Genomic DNA, 27,191 nt, shown 5'->3' on the forward strand with positions numbered 1-27,191 from the left:
ACCACTTAGAGAGGGCTGAAAGCCCTATGAAGCAGTATATAAGTCTAACTGCTATTGCTATTGCTATTCATAGCCCCAAAAGCATTAAAATATTAAAGAAGCCCTTCTGAAACCCATCTGGTTCTTTGGTTTAATAGCATGCTGCTTCTGTTGTAATACTGAGAAACCTCCACAAGGGGGAGACTTCTTCTCGCCAGACTAGAGCCAACCTTTTACTTGTAATGAAAATTCAGTGGTTTTTTGCAAAAGCACAAATGGAGTGTTAGCTCTGCCAATTAAGGCATGAATCAGAATGATAAGAAACAAATCATTAGCTGATAACATTGGGAAAAATAAATAAATATTTGGAAGGGAGCATTCTGTTTTATCCTTAGAGCTGCCTACAAATTGGCCTGTCTGTAGAAATCTTGTTTTTTTTTTTCTGCCCAAGGTGATTAGGTGGGGGGGGGAATGAAATCCAAAATCCGTGAGTCATTTTTCTGGCAAAAATGAAAGCATCATCAATAACGGCCACTCCTCTTGTTGCCCCTGCCTTCCTGTTCACCGGTGTTTGCGCTAAACAATGATGTTGCCAGGTACACATGCATTCCAATCATTTCATAATTGTATTCGAACCTCTGCATTTACGGAGGTTAAACATTGACCAGGTTGGCTTCATGCAAGGAAGTGCTTGTCATGTTGAAATCAATACTAGTTGGCTAGAATGTGCCAGGCGTCAACATGCCACCTTTCTTACGTCAATAAAGCCCCAAACTCTTTTACCTTGGAACTTTTATCTATACACCTTGACCTGTTCCTTTGTGATGTGGCACAGGAAGGCTACTACTGGTATGGATTCCTGCACTCTGACAGCCCAAAGGTAAGATGCCATACTTTTATTATTTTTGTAAAAAGAGAAGCAATTTCCCAAACAACATCCCAGTTTTACTTGTTAAGAATTCTAATGTATTGTTTAGTTGTTTGTATCATTTCCATAAGGTGAATCAAAGCATCTGTGACACGCACCCTTTCTTATGTGGTCCTCTCTAGATATTTCCGTTTATAATGTGTTAGTCACGATGTCTTTGAATAACGATTGCTATAATCCAAACTTTTGGGAAGATAACACCTTGGGAAAGGCTTATTCTGAGATAAAAGGCTTTGAGGGACCTCTCCTCTAGATATATTTGTCCCCAAAGAATCGTGATCCTTATTCCTTGAGAGGTAAGAGGAAGAACTGAATTGTTTTAAAGTAAAAACTTAAAGGAGAGAAGGAAGGAGGGAAGGAAGGAGGGAAGGAAGAAGAGAAGGAGAGAAGAAAGGAGGGAAGGAAGGAGGGAATGTAGGAGAGAAGGAAGGGGGAAGGAAGGAGGAAAGGAAGGGGGAAAGGAAGGAGAGAAGGAGAAAAGAAAGGAGGGAAGGAAGGAGGGAAGGAAGGAGGGAAGGAGAGAAGGAGGGAAGGAGAAGGAGGGAGGGAAGGAAGGGGAGTAGGAGAGAAGAAACGAGGGAAGGAAAGAGGGAGGGAGGGAAGAAGAAGTAGGACCGTTGTAAGATAAGATGGATCTATGGGATGTTAAAAAAGCAATCTTCAAGTATATTGTTAATAGTAGGGAAAAATTGTTATAAATACATATTATTAATAACAGTTATGAGATCATATAATTGTGAATGTATATATGAAATTGATAAAATAAAATAAAATTAATTAAAAAAATAAAGTAAAAACTGGAGATGCTGTAATACGGATTTAGCCTAGGAAAAAAAAAGGGAAGCTTACTTAAGGAAATTTTAAAACCGATAAAAGTTTTTGTAACCAGAAGTCCACATTTAAAATATTTTTAAATGTGGCTTGGGCAGGGGCTGTAACATCCTAAGCAGAAAGTTCTCCCCTTTGTTGTGACGAGTTTAATAAACCATGTGTCTTCTTAGTTGTTTAAAAAAAATGTTAATAAATTCACAGTTTGCTATTGAAGTTGAAAGCCAGTGTAGGGTAATAGTTAAGCTGTTGGAGACAGATCTCAAAGTCTGATCACAGCACCTGATGGGATGGTTCTTTTTCATCCCAAGCTACTTTATAAGATTGCTGTAATTAGACTTATGATTATAGCTCTAAGATAAAAGAATATGAACATAATTAATAAATGAATAATGTAGGGAATTGGGCATTGAAGTCTACCATGAAGGCTGGGGGGGAAACATGTAGTTCATGAACTTTGGATTAGCAATTCTATTTTACAATGAATAACCCCCCCAGACATGACCTTTAAGTCATATAGGCCTCTAGTCAAAATAAAATATATTTCTGAATGAGCAGAGTATACCAACAAATTAATATATCCAATCAAACTACTCTTAGTAATAAAGAAATCATCAGTAATAATTAATATGAGGCATAATATTGAAAGAAGGATTCTAAGGCAAATTCTGGCAACAGAGAGACACAGTTCATACTCATCACTGGATGGATCTTTAGGAAAAAAAATAGGAACTAAAAAAAAATTGTGAATTTAAACACAAGACAAAGTGGGAACTGAGATGAATTCCATCATTTTATTTTATTTTTTTTAAATGGAGTTTTAATTTTAAAAGAACATGAGAAAGTGAATTATGAACTCCAGACATGGATTTTATTTTTTGAGTGAGGGTGCCATAATTTAAAAAAAATGTAGTCAGGGTGCAGGCTTTCCAGTAAAATCACACAAAGAAAAAAAAAAATCCAGTATTTTTTTCCCAGTGAAAATTGCAAATTAAAGTTGCTTTTTTTTCCCTGGCGAGAGGAAAGTTATATGTACTGTAATCTTAATTCTTCAGCAAGTAACATTTGTGACACCTTTTGGGAAGAAGAAAAGAAAGAAGAAAAGAAATCCATCTTGGAGAAGAGCTATACACAATTCAAATACACATGTATTTGGGCCCAAAAAAATGGAAATTTTGGTATTATGCAGGGGTGAGCTTCAAAAATTTCACCAACGGGTTCTCTGCTCGGTTGCTGGGTGGGCGTAGCCATGACCTGTTCAGCCTCCTGCACCACAGCAGAGGGGAGGGGCATTTTCGCTTTCCCCAGGCTCCGGAGCAGTCGTGGGTGGCCAATTTTTTTACTACCGGTTCGGGCGCACTCACGCCTATACTTGCGCATGCAACCAGTCTGAGCGGTTGGGCGCAGCCTCCCGCTGCCATTACTACTGGTTCACCCAATCCGCGCTGAACCGGGAGCAACCCACCTCTGCTCCGGAGGATTTCCTCGAACCTCTGGGAGGGCAAAAACTGCCTCCCCCAGACTCTGGAGGCCTTCAGGGAGGCCCGTTTTTCCCACTCCCCCAACCTCCACGTGGGCTCTGCACTTATGAAGAGCCGAGGTGGTGCAGTGGTTAGGGCGCAGTACTGCAGGCCACTTCGGCTGACTGTTATCTGCAGTTCAGCGGTTCTAATCTCACCGGCTCAAGGTTGACTCAGCCTTCCATCCTTCCGAGGTGGGTGAAATGAGGACCCAGACTGTGGGGGCGATATATGCTGACTCTGTAAACCGCTTAGAGAGGGCTGAAAGCCCTATGAAGCGGTATATAAGTCTAACTGCTATTGCTATATTGCTATTATCTTACATCCAAAATGGGCCGCCGTAAGAGGGAGGGAACTGGATTAAAATACTATATAAACTTCAATTTTTCAAGAAAAGAATATGTGAAGGGAAGTCATTGCTCCTGGTCTTTCAGACGCTGGCTAAATTCTGAAATGAATATATGGAGTCCTTGGTACTCACTAAGTTTTGCTGTTTTCTTGAGACATTTCATTACCAAACTAGAAAGAGTGCTAGAAAGGAGTGGAGTTCGCTGTGTTTTTACATATTTCTGGCTTGCTCTGTCACTGTTGGTGGTTTTTTGATTAGGCATATTCATATACAGAGGTGGGTTCCTACCAGTTCGACCCAGTTCAGCCGAACCGGTAGTGGTATGCTGGTCTGGGTCACAGAACCAGCAGCGACCCAGGCTGGCCATGCCCCCAAACCAGTTCCCTGATCACCGCCGTTGCATCTTTTTTTAAAATTACCACTGCGCCACCTCGGCTCTTTAAAAGAGCCGAGGTGGCGCAGTGGTTAGGGTGCAGTACTGCAGGCCACTTCAGCTGACTGTTATCTGCAGTTCAGCGGTTCTAATCTCACCGGCTCAAGGTTGACTCAAGCCTTCCATCCTTCCGAGGTGGGTGAAATGAGGACCCAGACTGTGGGGGCGATATGCTGACTCTGTAAACCGCTTAGAGAGGGCTGAAAGCCCTATGAAGCGGTATATAAGTTTAACTGCTATTGCTATTGCTAAAATTCTGTGCATGCGCAGAACAATTTCCACGCCCCACGAGCAGTCCGGCAGTACCCACCCCTGTTCGTATATACTATATGTACTAATTCCTTGATTAGGACATAATCATTCTTGAAATGAATATGTACAGATAGAGCTCACTGAACATCTGTCCTGTTTAGTAACCATTTGAAGTTACGATGGCACTGAGCAAGCAAGTTTGCAATGGATCCTCACATTTGCATGACTGTCCCAGCATCATCCTGAAGGTCACATGATCGCCATTTGCACAGTTCATAGTTGGCTTCCAACAAGTAGAGTTAATGGAGAATCCAGCAGTAAAATCACAAGTCACACTCACAAGAAGTCTCACCTAATGATCTAGGTGATTTGGTTAACAAATGCAGCAGAAGTAGAGGCATAAGCCCACTTTGATCGTGCGATGTCTTGCTTAACAACCATATCACTTAGTGTTGGAGTTGTGGAGTTGGAGTTGTGGTCGTTAAGCAAGGACTACTGGTATTTGCGTTTGAATGAGCTCTTACCACATTACATGCAGAGTTATGGGCTGTTTTTCATAATCAGGCCAATAACTAAAGACCAGCCCTCCTTTTTATAAGTTGAATTTAGAATCACTGGGTCCGACACTGGAAATAGAACTGGGCATAATTTATAGTACATTTCAACAAGGCCTATTTCTCTAGGGTTCATAACTAATGGTACTTGTATATAAAACAAAATATCTTGAAAACATCAACGGGCAGAATCATTTAACAACTGCATAATTAGATAAACATGCGGATCTCCATCTCCAAAAATTGAATCTTGCTGCAAATGTGTTCAGTGCATTTCTGTTTTATTTAATTAGTCCATTTGAAAGGGAAAATGAATGCAGTTTTTTTTTAAATATATATATATTAGTTAGGAAACAGAGTGTGTCCCTCAGTCTTCAGAAATCCCAAGATGGTGTTGTGCTGAATTCGAGATGTAATTGAGACAAAATACCAGGTATTGCCTTTAAGTATAGGTGATTATTCAGCTAAACGAAGTCGGGGGGGTCCTAACAAGTACCCTGACCTGGGTACTTGAGAGACCGCCTACTGCCAATTACCTCCCAAAGACCCATTAGGTCGCACAGGGTCGGCCTCCTCCGGGTTCCATCCACCAGCCAATGCCATCTGGCTACTACCCGGGGGAGGGCCTTCTCTGTTGCAGCTCCGGCCCTTTGGAATGAACTCCCCGCGGAGATTCAGACCCTCACCTCTCTCCCTGCTTTCCGAAAAGCCGTTAAAACCTGGCTGTGTCGGCAGGCCTGGGGTTGATGAGTTCCCTTCCCCTCTCGACAGGTGTGGTTGTTGGTCATTTTAAATGTCTATTTTGTACTTGTATGTTTCCCCTTCCCGTTTACGGTTGTTCGCCGCCCTGAGTCCCTTTTAGGGAATAGGGCAGCATATAAATAAAATAAAACTTAAACTTAAACAGAGAGGAATCCCTGAACACACAGAGATTCTTACATTTATATCTTTCCTTACACTCCACCCAGCAAAGCTGGCACATAAGAGACACGGGAATCACTCAGAAAGGCTGGCACACAGTAGATAAGATATCAAGATGTTCTTAGTACGTAGGGAGGTTCTTTAAGGACACTGGGCGTCCCTGGTAGCTCAGGCTGTTTTCCTGGGGACTTTCCACAGCCCTGCAGGTGTCTAGAGATAATGGTGCCATCTGCCCTATTCGCCTTCCAGGCTCTTCCCAGAAACTAATCGAGGAGAGAACCAATCTAGAAATAAGGATAAATTTCCTGACAGTTAGAACAATTAATCAATGAAATGGCTTGCCTTCAGAACTTATGGTGCTTCATTAGTGGAGGATTTTAAGAAGAGATTGGAGAATTGTTTATCTGAAATGGTATAGGGCAGTAATGGTATCCTATTATCTTCACTACTGGTTCGGTAGCCGGAGCGCACACACCAGAGGTGGGTTCCTACCAGTTCGCACCTATTCGGTAGAACCGGTTCGTCAAATCTACCGAACCGGTTAGAAGAGGTTCCACCAGTGGACCCGGAAAGCAGGCCACACCTACAGAAGAGGTTCCAAAAAATTTTGAAACCCACCACTGGTCCTTGGATATGATTATTCTACACTATCATGCTCATATTTATAAAACTCAGTGCCTCTGTGAAAGGTAAGGATGACTACTGCGGTTGTGGTGCAATCAGAACATTGCGTGTGTTGAAGTTGTTTTAACGCAAACCAAAGATGCCTTTTAAAAAACAAGTTTCCATCATATTCTTATGCATGCCAGTGCTGTGTGTGAGGTAATTTAAGGTAGTTCTGACAAGTGTCGTCGGCATCTTCATATCCGGTCACATGGGTGGCAAGCCACTCCCATCCGGTCACATGGGCGGCAAGCCACTCCCACAAAGGAGGCCACACCCACAGAGTAGGTTTGAACAATTTTTGAAACCCACCACTGGCACACACAGAAGGTCCGGGATGATGCCTGGGTGGGTGGGTGGGTGGGCAGGTGGGCAGGTGGAGCCTTGCGCCACTGCCACTACCAGTTCGCCCGAACCAGTGCGAACCGACAGAATACTACATCTGGTATAGGGTCTGCAGGTGTCTAGAGATAATGGTGCCATCTGCCCTATTCGCCTTCCAGGCTCTTCCCAGATTCTGAGTGAACAATGGATTCCGATTGAGAGTTTTATTCTGACTGCTCCGAGCATTAATAACTCTGAAATCCTGTCCATGTTCATTAAAAAAAATATATCCTGACTATCAAACTGGATTAATCAACTCATTAATTGAGGATTAGAAGAAAATTTTTAAATCCAACTAAATATTTCATAGCTTTCAGTAAATAATAGAACAGAAGTGTTGACAATAGATTCAAGATGGAAATATCAAAAAAAGGGGCAAAATATTTATTATTTCATTTGCTTGACAAGCATCACCTAAAAACTCATGTTTTTACACTCCTGGCAAATTGGAATGTAAATTGAGTTTATGCACATCTCCTTCACTAAAATTTAGATCAGAATGTTCTTGGGTTACTTATTTAACTTGTACCCTGCCTTTCACCATATAAAGTACTCAAGACATAATTAAAATAAAAGCAGTGAAAGTTTCAAAAAAAAAAACCACCAGAAAAATAAAAAAATACCTTTTTTTCCCTTGCTGCAATTGTGCCAATATTGATTCTTAGCATAATACTTTCAGTCAATGTAAATAATCAGAAATAAAATATGTACACTGCTTTCCATTTTTTAAAAGCTCGACATAAATTATGATGAATAGTATATTGTATGCAATAAATAAATTAGGATTCTTCTCATGGATAATGCATTACATATTTAAGTGTGAATTTTTCTGCAGCGTTTTTAGAAAAAAAAAATCACAGATTAATACAAAAATGCTCCACAGGGTTAATGTCATTGCCCAGAGGATCATAGACTGCCCTCTCACTTTTTTGGAGAGTTTTATAGCTCCCACTGCCTTAAGAATGTTCAAAACATTCTTAAAGATCCATCTCATCCTGGCCACCCCCTTTTTTAAACTATTACCATTTGGCAGATGGTACAGGATAGCAATAGCAGTTAGACTTATATACCGCTTCATAGGGCTTTCAGCCCTCTCCAAGCGGTTTTCAGAGTCAGCATATCGCCCCCACAGTCTGGGTCCTCATTTTACCCACCTCGGAAGGATGGAAGGCTGAGTCAACCCTGAGCCGGTGAGATTTGAACCGCCGAACTGCAGATAACAGTCAGCTGAAGTGGCTGCAGTAACCACTGCGCCACCTCGGCTAGGATAATAAAAGCAAGGGCAAATAGGCTGGAAAACAGCTTCTATCCTGGGGCAGTAATTATATTGAATTCTACAGTATAGTGCAATATTAATGCAATATCAGGTTTTCAGTTTCAATTGTACATAGCATGTGAAGGATGTGTGTTTGTTTCTGTTTTTTTATAGTTATAATGTATACTGAAGATGGCATTTAATTTCGTTGTACGGTGTGCAATGACAAAGTAAACGAAACTAAACTAAAATGACAAGAACAGATTTACAGTGGATAAGCACATATAAAAATAACATGAACTGGAAATCAACAGATTTTTCCCAGTTCAAGGGCAATCTCTCTGTAAATGTTTCTCAAAACAACAACACCCACAAGTGTTGTTGTTCTGTTCCAGTACAACTTGGAAGCCTGGCGCTGTCAGTTCTAATTTTTTTCATCAAGTTCTTTCAAAAATGTTGGGATTACAGTTTCATAAACTCCAAGCCAATGGCTACGCTGGCTGAGGAGTTCTGGGAGCTGTAGTCCTAACACATCTGAAGGGTGTTTTTTTCATCAAGTTCTTTCAAAAATGTTGGGATTACAGTATCCATAAATCCAGGCCAATGGCTACGCTGGCTGAGGACTTCTGGGAGCTGTAGTCCTAACACATCTGAAGGGCATTAGAATGAAGTTGATCCAGTGGTGGGTTTCAAAAAATCTACTCTGTGGGTGTGGCCTTCTTTGTGGGAGTGGCTTGCCACCCATGTGACTGGATGGGAGTGGCTTGCCGCCCATGTGACCAGATATGAAATTATGAATTAGTACTTAGGTCGGTCCAAGTAATTATTCAGAAACTCTGGCATTGAAGCATGCAAGTCTTAAAGCTGTCAACTTACAAGATCCTTGCCAGTGGTGGGTTTCAAAAATTTTTGGAACCTCTTCTGTAGGTGTGGCCTGCTTTCCGGGTCCACTGGTGGAACCTCTTCTAACCGGTTCGGTAGATTTGACGAAACGGTTCTACCGAATAGGTGCGAACTGGTAGGAACCCACCTCTGAGTTGATCCTAAACAGCGGTTGTATCTGTGGTAATTTCATTGCGCTATATTAACCATAACTTCTTTTTATGCTAAAACAATGGACAGTATTATATCTTCAACTATATACATTCCCCCACAAAGTAGAAATGGTTAGTCAAGTATAATAAACGCAGTAATGACCTCAAAAATTCTGTAGAAAAAAATGCTGATCTGCTGCTTTCATGACTCATAGCATTTGAGTCAGAGGTGCTCAAGTTTTACAAGTTACATCAATGAAAAAAACTCTTTTAAGCCAGGGGTCTCCAACCTTGGAAACTTTGATTTGATTTGATTTTATTACATTTATATGCCGCCCTTTTCCCCAAGGGGACTCGGGGCGGCTCACAATTCAAATCAGGGGAAGGGGGTACAGACAAAAAATAAAAACGGAACATAACAATACATAATTTAAAAACACACAGCAGTCATACCATTTGAGACGGGGGGCAACAGCTCTTTAGCCCCAGGCCTGTCGGAACAGCCAGGTTTTAAGGGCTTTGCGGAAGGCCTGGAGGGTGGTGAGGGTTCGAATCTCCACGGGGAGCTCGTTCCAGAGGGTCGGAGCAGCCACAGAGAAGGCTCTCCTCCGGGTAGTCGCCAGTCGGCATTGGCCGGCAGATGGAATTCGGAGGAGGCCTAATCTGTGGGATCTAATCGGTCTAGTGGAGGTAATTGGCAGCAGGCGGTCTCTCAAGTACCCAGGTCCAATACCATGAAGGGCTTTAAGACTTGTGGACTTCAACTCTCAGAATTCCTCAGGCAGCAAAGCTCTGAGAGTTGAAATCCACAAGTCTTAAAGTTGCCAAGGTTGGAGACCAGGCATGAAATGTTCCAATCTTTACTACAGGTTCGGAACTGGGAGAACACGCGGCCCTTCTGTGCATGCGCAGAGCCTCCGTGGTGACGTCTGGGTGGGTGGGTGGAGTCTCCCGCCGCCATCTCTACTGGTTCACCCGAACCGGGGAGAACCAGCAGAATGCCACCTCTGTTGGAGACCCTGTTTCCTCCAGATAAATTAATCTCATGGAAACCAAAGCACTGGATAATTTTTTCCCAGGATAAAATGACTGTTTCATCCACTTGCTGTCAGCGTTCCAAGCATCATGTAGAATTAAATTAGAGTCCAAGGCAAAACGACCCTTAAAGTTCCAATTTAATAAAGCAGACATTTTGGCATTATGCTATGGAATCCCAATTCTGGAAGTTACATCAGAATCCCACCCAGTTAAAAGTTCATGATCTTGTCCCCACACCCACAATCCATCACATGATCCTATCTTCTTCTTCCACGCTAGCATCCACACCCAGCTGCTTCCGGTCAGGTGCAAAGGTGCGGAGACAAAAGATGACCTTGAACTTCTAGAAAGCAATTTTTCATTTTGAAAACAACACATTCTACCCCTTGCTATTCGCCTCCCCACCACCCTTTAATGAGAGTGTGGCAGGCCAAAGATTCTTAAAGGAACCACTGCAGGCTTGACACTTGCATGCAAACCAGTGAAAGGATTACAACAATCACAAGGCATTGTCAATGTCCTGGTTTTAAAAGTTCCCTATACTCATCACATGTTTATTTTCTATAAAGATGTCTGCTGCCCACAGAACTGCCAACTGCACAAAAGTCTCCATTCAGTAGGAACTTTTCCATTAGGGCGTGAACTGATGAAGTCAGCCACGGAGTCAAGGAAACAAGAGCATTACAACAATCATTACGCAAGACAAATATGTGGAAAAAGTCATGAGTGTATTATTGCCATTGTGTCCAAGGTTAAGAATTTGCATGTTAACTGTGAGGTGAGAAGCCTGCTTGGTAGCTAGCTCTTGATTTGTCAATATTATTTGCACATTGCGTCAATAAAATGCCAAGCATTTGACTTGCATGAATGGCTTTTAGCTAAAAAAAAAAAGCCTGCTCAGTTCACAAGGTGAGTGTGTATATGCATGTGTGTGTGTGTACACACCCCTTACACAGACACACAGAGAGAGAGAGAGAGAGAGAGAGAGAGAGAGAGAGAGAGAGAGAGAGAGAGAGAGAGAGAGAGAGAGAGAGAGAGAGAGAGAGAGAGAGAGAGAGAGAGAGATCCCCATTCTTCTTCCAAGCAATTGTAAAGCAGCATTTAGAAAAGCAGAATCATCCGAAAGCTTTCTGACTGTCTCACCATTTGGTGATATTTGAATGAGTCAGAGATCATAATCCAGAATGCATCTAAAGTACATTTCAACATGGTCAGATACAAACGGAAAGCTTACATAACTAAGGGCTGTTCTGTATAGTCAGCATTCAGTATAAGTCAGGCCTAGCACACCTTCAGGTAAATAGTTACATTAATCATAATACCTTTTGATGACGTCTCTCTGTAGGCATGAACTATAGCCCTGTGCAATATATGCAATTCTATGAAATGGCTTAATCTACAGGAGAGGTTTGAGCCAGCTGACTCTGCCATTGCAATAATATCAACGCAGCTTTCTATCCATAGTCAGAAACCTATATGTGGGTGTATTGCATTGGAAGATAAATAAAAGTCCCCTTCAGAAGCAGATTCTTAAAAATCATGAGGAAATTTCAAGAAGTGTTTGAAAACTGTGATTGAATGTGCGAAATAATATTATCTGGAAATCCTGTGTAGTGTTTATGAACTGTATATGGAAAGATATTTAAAATGTTTCATTCTTTCTCCGCAAAATGATTTAGACAGAAAAAATCCTCCTACAAATATAAACACACACACACACACACACACACACACACACACACAAAATCAGACATTTTTCCTAATCTGACAAACTTAATTTGTGGAATGCAGTTTTCCTTTCCTTTCTAAATTACATTTTAATTTTCAAGAGGTATCCTTCATTTTCTTCTATAGCCTAGATCACACATTCCCAACTTAAAAAGGATTGGTAATGCAATTACATATCCTTCTCGATTAAGGATTGAACTCCTTTCAATAAGAGGCCAAAAGGATCCGAGAAAGAGGAAATGTTTAATGTTAATGTAAAAGGATAAAAGTAGGGAAAACAATATTTCATAGAATCAGATGTTCCTGACATGGTCAGTGCCATTCTACTAAATATAAGAATATTTCTTCTTCTATTCTATGGAAACTATGATAACTTCAAAGCTGAAAGTTACTTATGATGATATAAGAATATTAGAAGTCATTGAAAGCCTCTTATAATTCAGTTAACCCCTTCAATAGACTCATCCATACATTCTGTTTGCCTTTGTTGGAAGAAACATCCGGTCAGGTTCCAAGCCCGGGAGAAAAGTGATGGAAATAAAATGGAGGCTGACTGCAAGGAAAGGAGGTTGATTTGGTTTCCAGAAACTTCAGTGACAGCAGCAATGTTCCTGGGGTGGCTGACAAAATGGCTGAGTGAGAGGATGGATCTTTATAGGGTTCTGGGATTTTGTAATTGAGATGCTCCAGGGAGTTGTGCAAGGTAGTGAGCCTTGTGTCTTTGACTATTTCAATGGTGGTGGGTTAATCCTATTATGTCCTAAAGGTAGTGGTGGGTTTCAAAAAAATTTCGAACCTACTCTGTGGGTGTGGCTTCCTTTGTGGGGAGTGGCTTGCTGGCCATGTGACCTGGTGGGAGTGGCTTGCCAGCCATGTGTTCTCTCTCTCTCTTTCTCTCTCTCTTTCCTTTCTTTTGTCTCTCTGTCCCTTTTTCCTTTTTTTCTTTCATCTCTCTCTCACTTCTTCTTTCTTTTTTCTTTTTTCTTTCTTTCTTCCTTTCTTTCTCTTTCTGTCTCTGTGTGAGTGTGTGTGTGTATGTGTCAGTGGTGGGTTTCAAAAAAATTTGGAACCTCTTCTATAGGTGTGGCCTGCTTTCCGGGTCCACTGGTGGAACCTCTTCTAACCGGTTCGGTAGATTTGATGAACCGGTTCTACCAAACTGGTGCGAACTGGTAGGAACCCACCTCTGAGTTGATCCTAAACATGTCCTGTCCTTAGAATTTGGGGGGGGGGGGTAAATTCTTAATTCCATCAGCTATGGGAGCTGTAACTGAAGGTGTTTTGTTTATGAATAGATTGGCCCAGTCTTTCTTAATAGATACAAAATCTGCATTCCTAAAGATAAGCCTCTTCAAGTTTCTTTGTTTGAAGCTGTTTTCCTATAGCAGGAACACTGGGGCTGCTTTCTGCCTTTGTTAAGATTTTTCTCCATTTCTCCCTTGGGAAAATATTCTACCCTGCTTATTTTTAATATTAAGAGTAAAGAATATTTGAATCAGGGGGGACTTTCTACACCTTGGCACAGGAAGACCCATTTACAGATAGTGGAAGATAACAAACAAATTTCTTCGTCCTCAGTCTGTCTCAGTCCCATCCCAAAGTGTCTGTCTCCTGTATTTCATGTGGCCATAGGCCATGCTTTTGCTCTTGTTCTACGTTTTGTCCTGGTTTGCTGGACTGATGAAACATAAAACTGTTTGTTAACCACTCCAACCGTGAAATTGTATTCATTGGAATTTTGTTTAGTTCTGTTCTGTGCTGCTTGTAGAGATGTTCTGTTTTGTTTTTAAATCAGTACTATTGAAATGATCTCAGCATCAATGCCAGTGCTTGAAATGTGAGCAGATCTTTCTTAAGCCAGAATCATTTCTTGCCAATATTAATTAGCATCGGGCAGCGAACAGTTTAAGCCTGTCTTGAAGAACTGTTGTAAAATCAACCATAAGATATTTGGGAGTTATTTGTTTGTTTGATCTACTTTTATTCGGTTTGAATCTCTGGCATAGAATTCCCATTACGGACGCTTGGGCCTTCCTGTATAAATAGCAATAACAGTTAGACTTATATACCGCTTCATAGGGCTTTCAGCCCTCTCTAAGCGGTTTACAGAGTCAGCATATCGCCCCCACAGTCTGGGTCCTCATTTCACCCACCTCTGAAGGATGGAAGGCTGAGTCAACCTTGAGCCGGTGAGATTTGAACAGCCGAACTGCAGAACTGCAGTCAGCTGAAGTAGCCTGCAGTGCTGCACTCTAACCACTGCGCCACCTCGTTTCCAGCAGTTTCTAACAGACCTGCAACCTTTTTAAATTAATTCATTTCAAATTGTGTAGCGCCAGTTGTCCGAATGATGCGTGTTACAGCTCAACAGAGAATGTGTTGTTCCTCTACTTTTGAGATGAGACTGACAGTGGGATTCAAAAAGTTTTACTACCAGTTATGTGGGCCTGGCTTTGTGGATGTGGCAGGGAAAGGATACTGCAAAATCCTCATTTCCTCCCCACCCCGCTAACCTGCTTTCCAGCCCTGTTCTCCTGTTCAAGGTAACAAAAGAAGATCGGCTTGGCGGCTGGGAGGGAGCGGGGTTGGGGCCAGCCTATTTGTCGGTTCTCCGAACTACTCAAAATTTCTGCTACCGGTTCTCCAGGACCTGTCAGAACCTGTGACCCGTCAAAACCGCGGTCCACTAAAGCGCACCCGATTAAAGCGCGTATCTGACATCATCAGCAGCGCGACAAATAAAATTAAAAATAAATTAAATTAAAATTAAAATAAAATTAAAGCAAGCCGATTCACATAAAGGTAAGGGTTAGGTTTAGGGTTAGGGTTAGGGTTAGGTTAAGGGTTAGGGTTAGGGTTACGTTAAGCGTTAGGGTTAGGTTTAGGGTTAGGTTAAGGGTTAGCGTTAGGTTTAGCGTTAGGTTAAGGGTTAGGTTTAGGGTTAGGTTAAGGGTTAGGCTTAGGGTTAGGTTTAGGGTTAGGTTTGGGGGGGTTAGGTTTAGATTTACGCATTAAGTTTACCGCTCACAGCGTGCTGTTTTCGTCACGCTGTGATAACATCACGTACGCGCTTTCGTCGAGCGCGCTTTAGTCTACCGCGGTTTTGTGGTGGAACCCTCAGAACCAGCTGAATACCACCTCTGGTAATGCAGGTTTTATTATGTTACCTTGAAAACTTTTTAGCCAGCATGGTAGGTTGGAAGTTTGCAAGTAATAAATGCATGAAAACAAGTCGTATCCATAAGAATAGAATCTTCCCAGCAATCATATGTGAGTTATGCATCCTGACAAGATTTCTTGTGGAAATACCTAGAGTCATTTTGCTCCAGGATTCATATATTGTTTCGAAAACTGGCTTGCCCAGTATTCAACTGGGTCAGTTGTAAAGTTTTTATACCATAAAACAGAACGACCATTTTTACATGAAAAATTATTTGCAAGTAAATCTGTTGATCTGTATGTTGCTCATCCCAGGCCTGTCATTTCTGTAATCTGCATTACATGCATTTTGATTGGGGCAAATTAGGGGAGAGGCCCTGTGCCAAGCCTGGCTCTTTAAGAAGGAGGAGCTACATTCACCATTCAACTCAGATGACATTTGAAAGAACATTGTTCTCGTGAGATTATTATTATGGCTGGTCCTCCCAGTTCTTGCTTGCAGGCGAATGGTATTTCTTGCAGATATTCTAATGTACCATTAGTTGCTATTTTGTCATGTCATTGTTCATAGTCAGTCTGTGTGATCGACTTGCAGCAGCAAATGAGATGGTCCACTGTTTCTTCAGCTTCCTTGCGGTGGCAATTTGCTGTCGGTTGCTGTCTTCTCAATTGTGTCTTTCTATGCATTTGTTCTTAAGGCTTGGTCTTGTGCAGCCAAAAGTAGCCTGTCTGTGTCTTCCTTCAATTTTCTTCCTCTTAGCAGTGACGTGCAGTCAGGGGAGGCAGGGCCTCACCACTGTCATCATGAAAAGAAAAAAAATGTAAAAGGAAAAAGGCTGAGGTAGTTGCTGCCAGAGTCACAGTGGATGACTCTGCTTAGTGCTTAACTGTTTTAAAAAGCCTCTAAAAAAGCACCCTCTACAGGAGGAGGCGGGAGAACCACGTGCCTCATTTAGTCTATCTTTATGATCACTCGAGCAGAGTTAAGCAAGGGTTAAAAGCCGAATAATTCCTTATGTAGATGAGCCACATGGTTCTCTCGCCTCCCCTTATAGAGGGCGCTTTTTAGAGGCTTTTTTAAACAGTTAAGCAGAGTCATCCATTGGGGACTCTGGCAGCAGCTAACCCAGCCTGACCTCAGCAGCTCTTGCCTTTTTCCTTTTACATTTTTACATTTTCATCATGGCTGACAAGAGCAGAGTTGAAATCCTCTGTGAAACAGCTGGAAAGGGTACATGGGTCGGAGGGAGGGGGAGGAATTCAAAATTAATGTAATTTGTAAGTAATTGTATTATTGTAAGTAATTTGTGTGTGTGTGTGTGTGTGTGTGTGTGTGTGTGTGTGTGTGTGTTTTATCTGCCTCTGCTGGCGCGCGGGCTGGCACTTTTTTTATGTCGGACATAGTGGCAGGGCTTTTGGACATAGCGACAGGGCTTTTGGACATAGCAGGACGCCTCTATGGCAGACACATCGCCGGGGCTTCCAAAAGCCCTGCCGCTGTGTCCGACATAGGGTGGCTTTTGCCTGCTTGCCTCACCAGCCATAAACCTCACCCCACGTCACTGCCTCTTAGCCATTGCCAGGTTTTGCTGTTATCTGCGTTGCCTGTTAGGGCTTTTTAAAAATGTACTGGCCATGTGATACTTCGCCTTGCCATTTGTCTTTTCTGTTCATTTGGTCTTTTTTTGTAGACCAATTTGGTCTCTATACCGTAGAGGCCAAAGCAGATAATATCAAGACCTGGCAATGACTAAGAGCAAGAAAATCAAAGAAAGACACAGGCTAATGGTGCACTAGCTTCAGTGTATCTTCTTGACTGTCCTTTAGATATTCTTCCAATGTCGTTTTTAATTCTTCAACTATTAAGGTTCATCACGCAATCAGTCAAATGTTCAAACTGATTTTGGCGTTTTTATCCATCTACTGAGTTTTTCCCAAGGATCTGGGATAGCCAAATGTTGATATTTGATGATGTTAGAGGTATCATTGCAGGATATAAACTATTCTAAGTAAAGCTATCTTTTGCAATTGACTGGTCGTGAATTTGTCAATGCCAATGGAGTTCAAATTGTTTTGGGATTGCACCCAAAGTTCCTATTACTATTGGTATTATAATTATAGTAATAACAACAGCATTTAGACTTATTGTTATCTCCGTGCCCTGAGGACGTGGCTATGCACACTCCGGCCAAGTGGGAGTGGCGCTGGGCAGTGCGGGGAAGTTAGGGGAACTGTCGTTCTGCCTTGGTTCTGAAGTTGCTGTTCAGTTGCAAACAAATGGTTGGTGTTCCAAACCTGGGCTAAATTTGGACAAAGGCTAATCCATCAATCTAAATCAAATGATCTAAATCAAATGGTAGAGGAAGCCTTCAAAACGTGTCTCCTCCTCAACCCTTACTCACGTTAAGAGGAGTGATCGGTGAATATTTTCCTGATTATTTTTGAAGAGAAGGGAATTCAGCCAGGAGAATCCATCAATTCTTTTTCTTAATATGCCCTGCATATGGGAAATAAGGCTACGGCCGTTAGAGACACTTGGTTGAGTTGAACATAGAATTTATGAAGCTATAGAAATTGAATAAATAAATTAGATGACATTGAGTCTGTAGCAGGATTGCTGTTAGTTGCAAAGTCGTGTCCGATCCATTGCAACCCCATGGACAACATTCCTCCAGGCCTTCCTGTCCTCTACCATCCTCTGGAGTCCATTTAAGCTCATGCCAACTGCTTCCGTGACTCCATCCAGCCACCTCATTCTCTGTCGTCCCCTTCTTCTTTTGCCCTCAATCCTTCTCAGCATTGGGCTCTTCTCCAGTGAATCCTTCCTTCTCATTAGGTGGCCAAAGTACTTGAGTTTCATCTTCAGGATCTGGCCTTCTAAAGAGCAGTCAGGGTTGATCTCCTCTAGGACTGTTTGATCGCCTTGCAGTCCAAGGGACTCGCAGGAGTCTTCTCTAGCACCATAGTTCAAAGGCCTCAATTCTTTGGCGCTCAGCCTTTCTTACGGTCCAACTTTCACAGCCATACGTTGCAACTGGGAAAACCAGAGCCTTGACTATACGCACTCTTGCTGGCAGGGTGATGTCTCTGCTTTTTAGTATGCTGTCTAGATTTGCCATAGCTTTCCTCCTCAGGAGCAAGCGTCTTTTAGTTTCTTGGCTGCAGTCCCCACCTGCTGTAGCAGAATAGGGGTTAGCAAAGAGAACAGCATATTTTCATGCCAGTAGAGTTTTCTACAGGTTCAAAATTTGGTGAATAGCATTTTCAGTAGAAGAATGTATCTGTAATTCAGGGTTGAATTCTGAAGTTCTTACTGCTCTCCGAGCTTGTTGATGATTCACTATCCAACTATGTAACATCAATGATACCCAACTAGATAACATCGCTGACTTTCACTGATGATGTTATCCAGCTGGGTAAATGAAACATCTGCAAACAGAAAGCCAACCTCAGACAGCACCAAGAAACCCACAGAATAGTATTTTAAATGAGAACAAGGAAGAGCCTAGGGTAACAATCCAGAGCTTTGGTGCTTAATTGCAACTAACTATCTTATTATTTTGATCACAATGAATGTACGCACATTTTTAAACATATCTTAGCTTGAAGTTTAACATTTTCCTAATGCAAACAGAGCCTTAGGTACGTGATCCTAATAATAAGGCCTGAATCAGATATCGTACATCAAAGAACTTATTTCAACATACTAAAACTGAAATCCATGGGTGGCTTCAGGTCGTTAGTGTAACTAGGATCTTGAGGCATTATTATAATAGAAGATCTGTCTCAAACAGCCCATCTTATCCTATTGAGAAATGCTGTCGCGGTTTGGGAAAAACGCTGATCACAAAAAATAGGACAAATTAAACTGGGTGAGCAGCAGTCCCGGGTTCCTACCAGTTTGGACCGGTTCAGCCGAACCGGTAGTAGTTTGGCGGGCTGGGTCGCTGGAACCAGCAGCGACCCAAGCTTGCCACACCCCCGAACCAGTTCTCAGGGCAGCACCTACAGCGGCGCCATCTTGTTTTTTGCTTCTGCGCATGCAAAGAACATTTTATTGCACTGCGCATCAAACGCACGGTGCACCCATGAGTGAACTGGCAGTAGTGCCTGCCAGAACCCACCTCTGGTGAGCAGAAACATGTCCTATACATCTCTGTATGAAATATAAGAACTTATAGAACACACATACCCCAACCTCTAGAATGGAACATAACATTCCAAATGAATATTGGCTAGGTATTCTTGGGTTGACTAAACATACCTATCCTACCAAGACAGGGGTGGGTTTCAACTGGTTCACGGCAGTCCCTGCGAACCGGTTGGTCGCCAAACCTGGAAGTAAGTAACTTCCGGGAACGGCGAAGGGCGCGCCCGCCCGCCCACGGTCCTTACCCGGTTTTGATGAGTTCTGCGCTTCCATGCATGCGCAGGATGCATACAGCGCTTGCGCAATCGTCCAGGAGCAGCTGGAGCATCGCGCAGACGCTAGTACGCATGCGTGCACCGCGCGCGTGCACGAGGACACCGCCGGTCCCGTTCCAACCGAACCGGTTGGAACGGGGCGAGAAACCCACCCCGTACCAAGATATGTGGTTCTGATCAATTTACTGGTTTCTTTCCCTCCCGATGCAAAGAAGAATAGTTGGCCAAGATGTGCTAAGCATTTTTTTTTCTCAAGCGTTCTCTAGTTCTTCACAGAATTATAGGATTCCCAGGATGTCTGCGGAATAAGAGTCGCTTCTAAAAGTCTTCGAATTCTAGGCACCTGCCCTATAAAAGTCCAGATACTGTAATCCTTTTGGTCAGAGGATACTGGCTTCCTAAAGGCACATCTGCACGACAGCAGCTATGTCAGCTTCAGTGATAGAAAAGATTGTGGGTAAATAAGGCACAAGGAGACCAACATGAAGAAGTTAATATCCATACAGTGGCATGCATAAAGGTTTCCTGCCAACATTTGGCTTAGCGCATAAGTCACTGCTGGAAGGCAATATCATATAAGCAACATTGGCAAGAAGCAGGATTTTTCTAGACAAACATTTAAAAAATGTTTGAACAAGGCTATAAAATTACATTTTAACCAGAACAGCTATATAAGGCTGACTTTCCCATAGGCCCTAAAATTATATTTGTGTATGCTCAGGATTAAGGATATGTGGCTTACTGAGAGTTCAAACCAAGGCAGATATGCTCAAACAGATATTCCCTTTAATAATTTCTGGGCAAAGAATTCTCGTCATATCAAATCCACAGTTATTATGTTGACTGTTTTAAGAATATTTTCAAAATGTGTTTGTTTTTCTACACAGGATATCTACGTACCATACTTTTTACATAACTGCATATGATATATGTCTTTGTGCAACATTCTGACTACAATGCAATGCATCTAAAATGCAACATTCTCAAATATATCCAGAGAATAATAGAAAACGAAGACTCCATTAATTGTTACTTTCCACCTTACTATTTTGGTGCTCATTTTGGTGAATCTTGGTGCTTTGATAGAGGAGAAATCTGTATGGATTTCCCAGTTAAGGATTTCATTTATTCTGAACAAAAAAAAAAATGTGTTTAATTAATGCTTACAAAAATAAAAGCTTTTATTGTAATTTTCACTGCAAGGTCATTCAGTCCAGAGATATATGACTGCAGTGCCATATTCTTATCAAAAATAAACAGGCACATGGTTGACGATAAAGCAGCATTATGGAAGGGAACAACAGAAACAGTGATTGGAAGATAATGGGAACTATAATTCAATAATGTTTGGAGGACTTCAGTTTCTTCATTCATCTGCAATATACCAGTTTGTGCTTTCCAAAAAAAATGTGAACTATGGATATTTTTAAATGGAGCAATTTTGAAATTCAGTTACCATGTGCATATTATTTTTCTATCTCTTTCAATGATGTTGTGGGTATGCGGCATTTTAGCTCTATTTATATACTTTATTCATTAAACATGAAACTCAGCCAACTGAACGTTCAAAAATGCATTACAAATACCGTTGACTGTTGTTGTTATTGTTGTTGTTGTTGTTGTTATTCCAATATCTTTTTTTTTCATTAAGGTGCGCTGACTTTTTTCTATATTCTGGTAAAACTCTAAGTCTAAGAAAAGGTGAAAAAGCAAAACAAATATTAACTGTTCAGAAGGAAATCTGAGCAAGCTTAGCCTTGCTTTGCTTTAAATACGTTGTTACATGAAGTTACAGGTAGTCCTTGTTTAGTGACTGCAACTTGAACTGGCAACTTGGTCTTTAAGCCAAGCCATTGCTGAGTGACAACTACTGTGGTTACAATTTTACCTCAGTTTTCCTTTGCGTTTTATCATCAGAAGGCTGAACCCCAAACAGCCAGATGAGCCCATACAGTGAGAAGATTTTGGAAACTTATTTATTTATTATTTATTTGTCTTGTATGCTGCCCACTCCCGAAGGACTCCGGGCAGCTCACAATAGACAAGGGAAGGGGAAAACTGGACAAAGACAACACTTTAAAACAAAAACCACAACATTCACAATTTCCATGGGGCTGGATGTTTCACAAGCCCCCCGGCCTGCTGGAGAAGCCAGGACTTGGTGGCTTTGCGGAAGGCTGGGAGGGTAGTAAGAGTCCGGATCTCGACGGGGAGATCATTCCAGAGGGCTGGAGCTGCAACAGAGAAGGCCCTCCCCCGGGGGGTCGCCAGCCAACATTGGCTGGCAGATGGAATCCGGAGGAGACCTAACCTGTGAGATCTAATCGGTCTATGGGAGGTAATTGGCAGGAGGCGGTCTCTCAGGTACCCAGGTCCGATGCCATGTAGGGCTTTATAGGTAGCGACCAGCACCTTGAAGCAGATTCGGAGACTAATGGGTAGCCAGTGCAGCTCGCGGAGGATAGGTGTGACGTGGGTGTACCTGGGTGCACCCACAATCGCTTGCGCGGCTGAATTCTGGACTAACTGAAGTCTTCTAACACTCTTCAAGGGCAGCCCCATGTAGAGCGAAACTCCACTCACAAGGAAATCGAGTAAAAAGGCAAATCTTCTAGTTCCTTTTATTCCCTCTCCTGTCCTTTGGAATGGTCGCCCAGACACTGGGATAACAAGAAGAAGAGAATTGTTGTTTGCATTTTTATCCACTGTGAAAAAGGGATTACAAGAGAGTAATCAGGCACAGAATGAGGAACACACATGTGCAAAGGAATGTGCTGAACCTGTCTGTTTGTCTAGCCAACCTCTTAGGAGACAAACAAAAGACTTTAATGTGAAACTGATTCAGGTTTTGTCCATTTTTAAGAAACAGCTGCAGGCTGACTAAATTAAGATCACAAAGTTGAGCTTGTTAATTTGTGGCTAGCATTTCTTTAGGGACAACCTGGGCTAGGCAGAAAAACCGTGGCACGACAAAACCGCGCTGGTCAAAATCGCAGCGATAAAATCGCGGCGCTAAAGCCGCAACGTCATCACCGCCGCGACAACAGCGCGGCAACATAAGGGCGCTTTAAAACGGCGCCGCGGCATAAAGCCGACTTCATTTAAGGTAAGCGTTAGGATTAGGTTTAGGGGTTTGTTTTAGGGTTAGGGTTAGGGTTAGGGTTAGGGTTAGGGTTAGGGTTAGCATTAGGTTTAGCGTTAGGGTTAGGTTTAGGGTTAGGGTTAGGTTTAGGGTTAGGTTTAGGGTTAGGTTTAGGGTAGTGAGTGCTTGTGAATGCGCGATTTTGCCCTCCGCGATTATGTCATCGCGGTAGGGTTGCGTTTTTCCCTAGCGCTTAGAACGGCGCGATTTAGTCTTCGCGCTTATGTCTCCGCGCAGAAGGGCTTCGCGGATTTGTGGTGGAACCCAGAAAAACAGCCCAGGAAGAAATAGAGAAGACCAAAAAAAAGGATCAGGCACAAGACAATATATACTAATAATTGTAATGGTGAGCATCTATTTGAGAGACGCTACAAAGGTTATAAATGTGGATATTGGTCACAAGATTACTTTTCATCCGTTTTGTCATTGCAAACGGTCACTGTCCCGAGAAGTCACAAAACAAGAACTACTGTGCATGAGAATCTAGAATTTGTGATCTACAAATAGCCTTCTAAAATGGAATCTCTGATCTAAACCACATAAGAGATCAGGAGAATATTCCGTAGGGACTAACTATTCTACATGAACCTTCTGTAGGAAATTATCACCCAGCGATCTCCCAGAAAAATGAAATATCCTAGGAAATATTGAAAAGGCAGAATATTTCTCTGGATGTGAAAAGAAAGAAACACGTTTTAAAAGACAGAATAGCTGCCTGTAGCTTCCTGCCCATCCCCACTTTGTCAATGGGCCATTAAGAAGGCTAAGCCAGTCCCTTTACATAATAATGACTTCTCCACTTCAGCTACAGGGGGATGGGATTAAAGCATGGCCCTTCACCCAGCTCCCCACATGGCATCTGAGAACTCAACCAAACCTGGATTCAAAACACAGCCTAGACAGCTGCCCCGGCATGGCCCCATGGGAGTCTGACAACCAATCAGAATACATTTTTTACACAGGAACAGGAAACAGAGAGGTGGGACTGAACAGGTTATAAAAAGCCTAGCAAGCCCCTCTCTCAGCCCTTCTCTTTTTCTCCACCAACATTGAAGCATGTGGTCACCTTTTCTGTTCAGGGCTCAAGCCATGTGGTCCTGTCCACCAATAAACCATCTTTCCAAGCAGCCTCCATCTCGCCAGTGTCTTTTCCCCCACTTGGAGCCAACCCAGAAGGACATTTCTTCCATCAGTAGTAAATCCTTAATTGAATGCCTTTCTGCATGGACATATTGATTAGAGAAAATTGCAGTGTCTTTTCCCCCACTTGGAGCCGAACCAAGAAGGACATTTCTTTCATCATTTCTTAAAAGATGACAAAACAAATTTCCTTCTGTGGGGTACCTCTAAATGGATAAGAGGGAAAATACATTTATTTTGTTCACTGTATTTATCAAGGCTTCTCTTGTGCCACCACAATGCAAAGAAGCCACCCATAACAAATCATTAAATCAAATATGGGATCAATTTCCATAATCATTGTTTTTAATAGCATTCAGTATTTAACCCTTCTTAGTTCCACGATTAAGCACAATCGCAGCATTCCAAATGGTATTGGGGACACTAAGAGAGAAAACATGATTATAGCCATCCAACTATCAAATCTGGTTGATGAAAAATAAGATTGCAGAAAGAATTCGTGAATTAAAGAAATAAAAAGCAATTTTCTTTTTGGGTTTGCAGTTGACCTAATCAGATGAGTTTCTAATCAAGAGATGGCATATCATCCCTTTTAAACATTTTTAAATAGTTGTATTACCCCAGGCCTAGCTTTGAATTCTATACTTGGCTCCATTAGACGCCAAGACTGTATCAGCTATTTATTCATCCTCAAAGCAGTTTGAAAAAGTTAAGAGCAGTATTTTTAGAACATTTTTGCTAAAGTACCTGTCCGATATAATGAATACCCATACCAAATGTTATAACATCTTATTATATTTATCTCCTCCCTTTCATCATAGAAACTAAGCAAGTAAGTTTAATATGTAATTTATATGAGGTTATTCATTTTAACCAGCCTACTAACCTAGAACAATAGATTACATATATACAAGCATATACAATTCCTCAGTTTGTCAGGAATTCCCTGCCTACAAAAATAATGATCATGAGGGAGACTGGAGGCTAAAACATATGTGGCAACCCCTGAGATATTGGAAGACTGCTATCATGTCTCCCCTAGTCCTTCTTTTCATTAAGCTAGACATACCCAATTCCTACAGCTGTTCTTCATACATTTTAGCCTCCAGTCCCCTAAGCATCTTTGTTGCTTTTCTCTGCACTCTTTCTAGAGTCTCCACATCTTTTCTACATCGCGGCGACCAAAACTGAATGCAGTATTCCAAGTGTGGCTTACCAAGGCATTATAAAGTGGTATTAACACTTCACGTGATCTTGATTCTATTCCTCTGCTGCAATGCGCTCTACATGGGGCAGCCCTTGAAGAGTATTCGGAGACTTCAACTCGTCCAGAACGCAGCCGCGCGAGCGATTGTGGGTGCACCTCGGTACACCCACGTCACACCTATCCTCCGCGAGCTGCACTGGTTACCGATCAGTCTCCGGATACGCTTCAAGGTGCTAGTCGTAACTTATAAAGCCCTTCATGGTATTGGATCTGGGTACTTGAGAGACCGCCTGCTGCCAATTATCTCCCACAGACCCATTAGATCTCACAGGGTTGGCCTCCTCCGGGTTCCGTCTACTAGCCAATGCCATCTGGCTACTACCTGGGGGAGGGCCTTCTCTGTGGCAGCTCCGGCCCTCTGGAACGAACTCCCCGCAGGGATTCGGACCCTCACCTCTCTCCAGGCCTTCCGAAAAGCCGTCAAAACCTGGCTTTGCCGGCAGGCCTGGGGGTGATGAGTTCCCTCCCCTCTCGACTTATATGTTTGTGTGACTCTTGCTTATTTTAATTATCTGTAGTTCGTTTTATGTTCCCCCTTTTCCCCTTTTGAATTGTTCGCCGGCCTGAGTCCTCCCGGAGAAGGGCGGCATACAAATAATAAAATTCTATTCTATTCTATCCCTCTGTTTATGCAGCCTAGAACTGTGTTGGCTTTTTTGGCAGCTGCTGCACACTGCTGGCTCATATTTAAATGGTGGTCCACAGAGGTGTGTTCCTCCCAGTTTGGACTGGTTCGGCCAAGTAGGTAGTAACTCAGCCTGCCACGCCCCCGAACTGGTTCTAGCAGCAGCAGCGCATGCGCAAAACAATCTTCATTGCAAAAATGTTAATTTTTCCCCTTTTCTAACGTCGTTAGATGCACAGACCTTTTTACGTGCAAATGCACACATGCACGGAGCGTGTTCAAAAAAATTTTACACACCGAACCAGCAGTTAATGCCAGTAGCAACCCACCCCTGGTTGTCCATTAGGACTCCAAGATCCCCCTCACAGTTACTACTATTGAGCACTTGTCAGCTGTGACCAGGGGGACATTTGCCCAGATTCGTCTGGTGCGCCAGTTGCGCCCCTACCTGAGCCGGGAGGCCCTCACAACAGTCACTCGTGCCCTTGTGACCTCTAGGCTGGAGTACTACAATGTGCTCTACATGGGGCTGCCCTTGAAGAGTATCCGGCGACTTCAGCTGGTCCAGAATGCGGCCGCGCGAGCGATCGTGGGTGCACCTCGCTTCACCCACGTAACACCTATCCTCCGCGAGCTGCACTGGCTACCTGTTGCTTTCCGGGTGCGCTTCAAGGTGCTACTTGTCACCTACAAAGCCCTTCATGGTATTGGATCTGGGTACTTGAGAGACCGCCTACTGCCAATTACCTCCACTAGACCGATAAGATCGCATAGATTAGGCCTCCTCCGAATTCCATCAACGAGCCAATGTCATCTGGCAACTACCCGGAGGAGAGCCTTCTCGGTGGCTGCTCCGACCCCCTGGAACGAACTTCCCGTGGGGATTCGTACCCTCACCACCCTCCAGACCTTCCGCACTGCCCTTAAAATCTGGCTGTCCCAGCAGGCCTGGGGCTAAAGATCCTAACCCCACCCGAATGGTATGATAGTTGTGTTTTCTTTTAACAATGTATTATGTTCATAACTTGTTTTGTCCTCCCCTTCCCCTAACTTGTGAGCTGCCCTGAGTCCCCTCAGGGAAAAGGGCGGCATACAAATAAATAAACTATAAACTATAAACTATAAGACAATATACTGTGCCTGTGCATTTTGTTTTTCTTTTTTGTTAAGAGGAGGTGATATCCTAGTGGGATACAAAGTAAGGGATCATGTAACAGTAGTAGGAAACTGACGCCTTCTCACCAGATGCTACCAAAATGGAAAAGTCAGCAAGAGTTGACTGGAATAGCAACCTACAAACCCAAGATGTACTCAACTCAGAAGGCAGCTATCATGGGTAACCACTGGGATGATTACTGGTTCTATTCTTCTAGCACCGGATGCCTTAAATTACAAGTGGAAGTGGCTTAAATATAAGCCTGCCTTAACAGCCTCTGCTATCAATGTGAGAGGTGTGTGTGTGTGTGTGTGTGTGTGTGTGTGTGTGTGTGTGTGTGTCTGTGTCTGTTTTCTGTGGGAAGTTATCATCCAGCCCTCTCCCAGAAAAATGAAATATTGAAAAGGCAGA

General features: G+C 42.6%; 1 protein-coding gene across 1 annotated transcript in view; it reads left to right on the forward strand.

The window, feature by feature from the left end:
• The first annotated feature begins 739 nt into the window (after positions 1 to 739).
• The window catches only part of PALMD (palmdelphin), a 102,115-nt gene continuing 75,663 nt past the window's right edge, over positions 740 to 27,191 (forward strand). Inside the window, exon 1 of the mRNA XM_087719298.1 lies at positions 740 to 859. Within this exon, the coding sequence (XP_087575424.1) occupies positions 804 to 859 (56 nt within the window). The 5' untranslated portion in view covers positions 740 to 803. The remainder of the gene's footprint in view (positions 860 to 27,191) is intronic.

This window comes from Thamnophis sirtalis, unplaced genomic scaffold (genome assembly GCF_051295495.1).
Source record: "Thamnophis sirtalis isolate CommonGarterSnake01/CBP01778 unplaced genomic scaffold, rThaSir2_p1.2 scaffold_7, whole genome shotgun sequence".
Classification (NCBI taxonomy): Eukaryota; Metazoa; Chordata; class Lepidosauria; order Squamata; family Natricidae; genus Thamnophis; species Thamnophis sirtalis.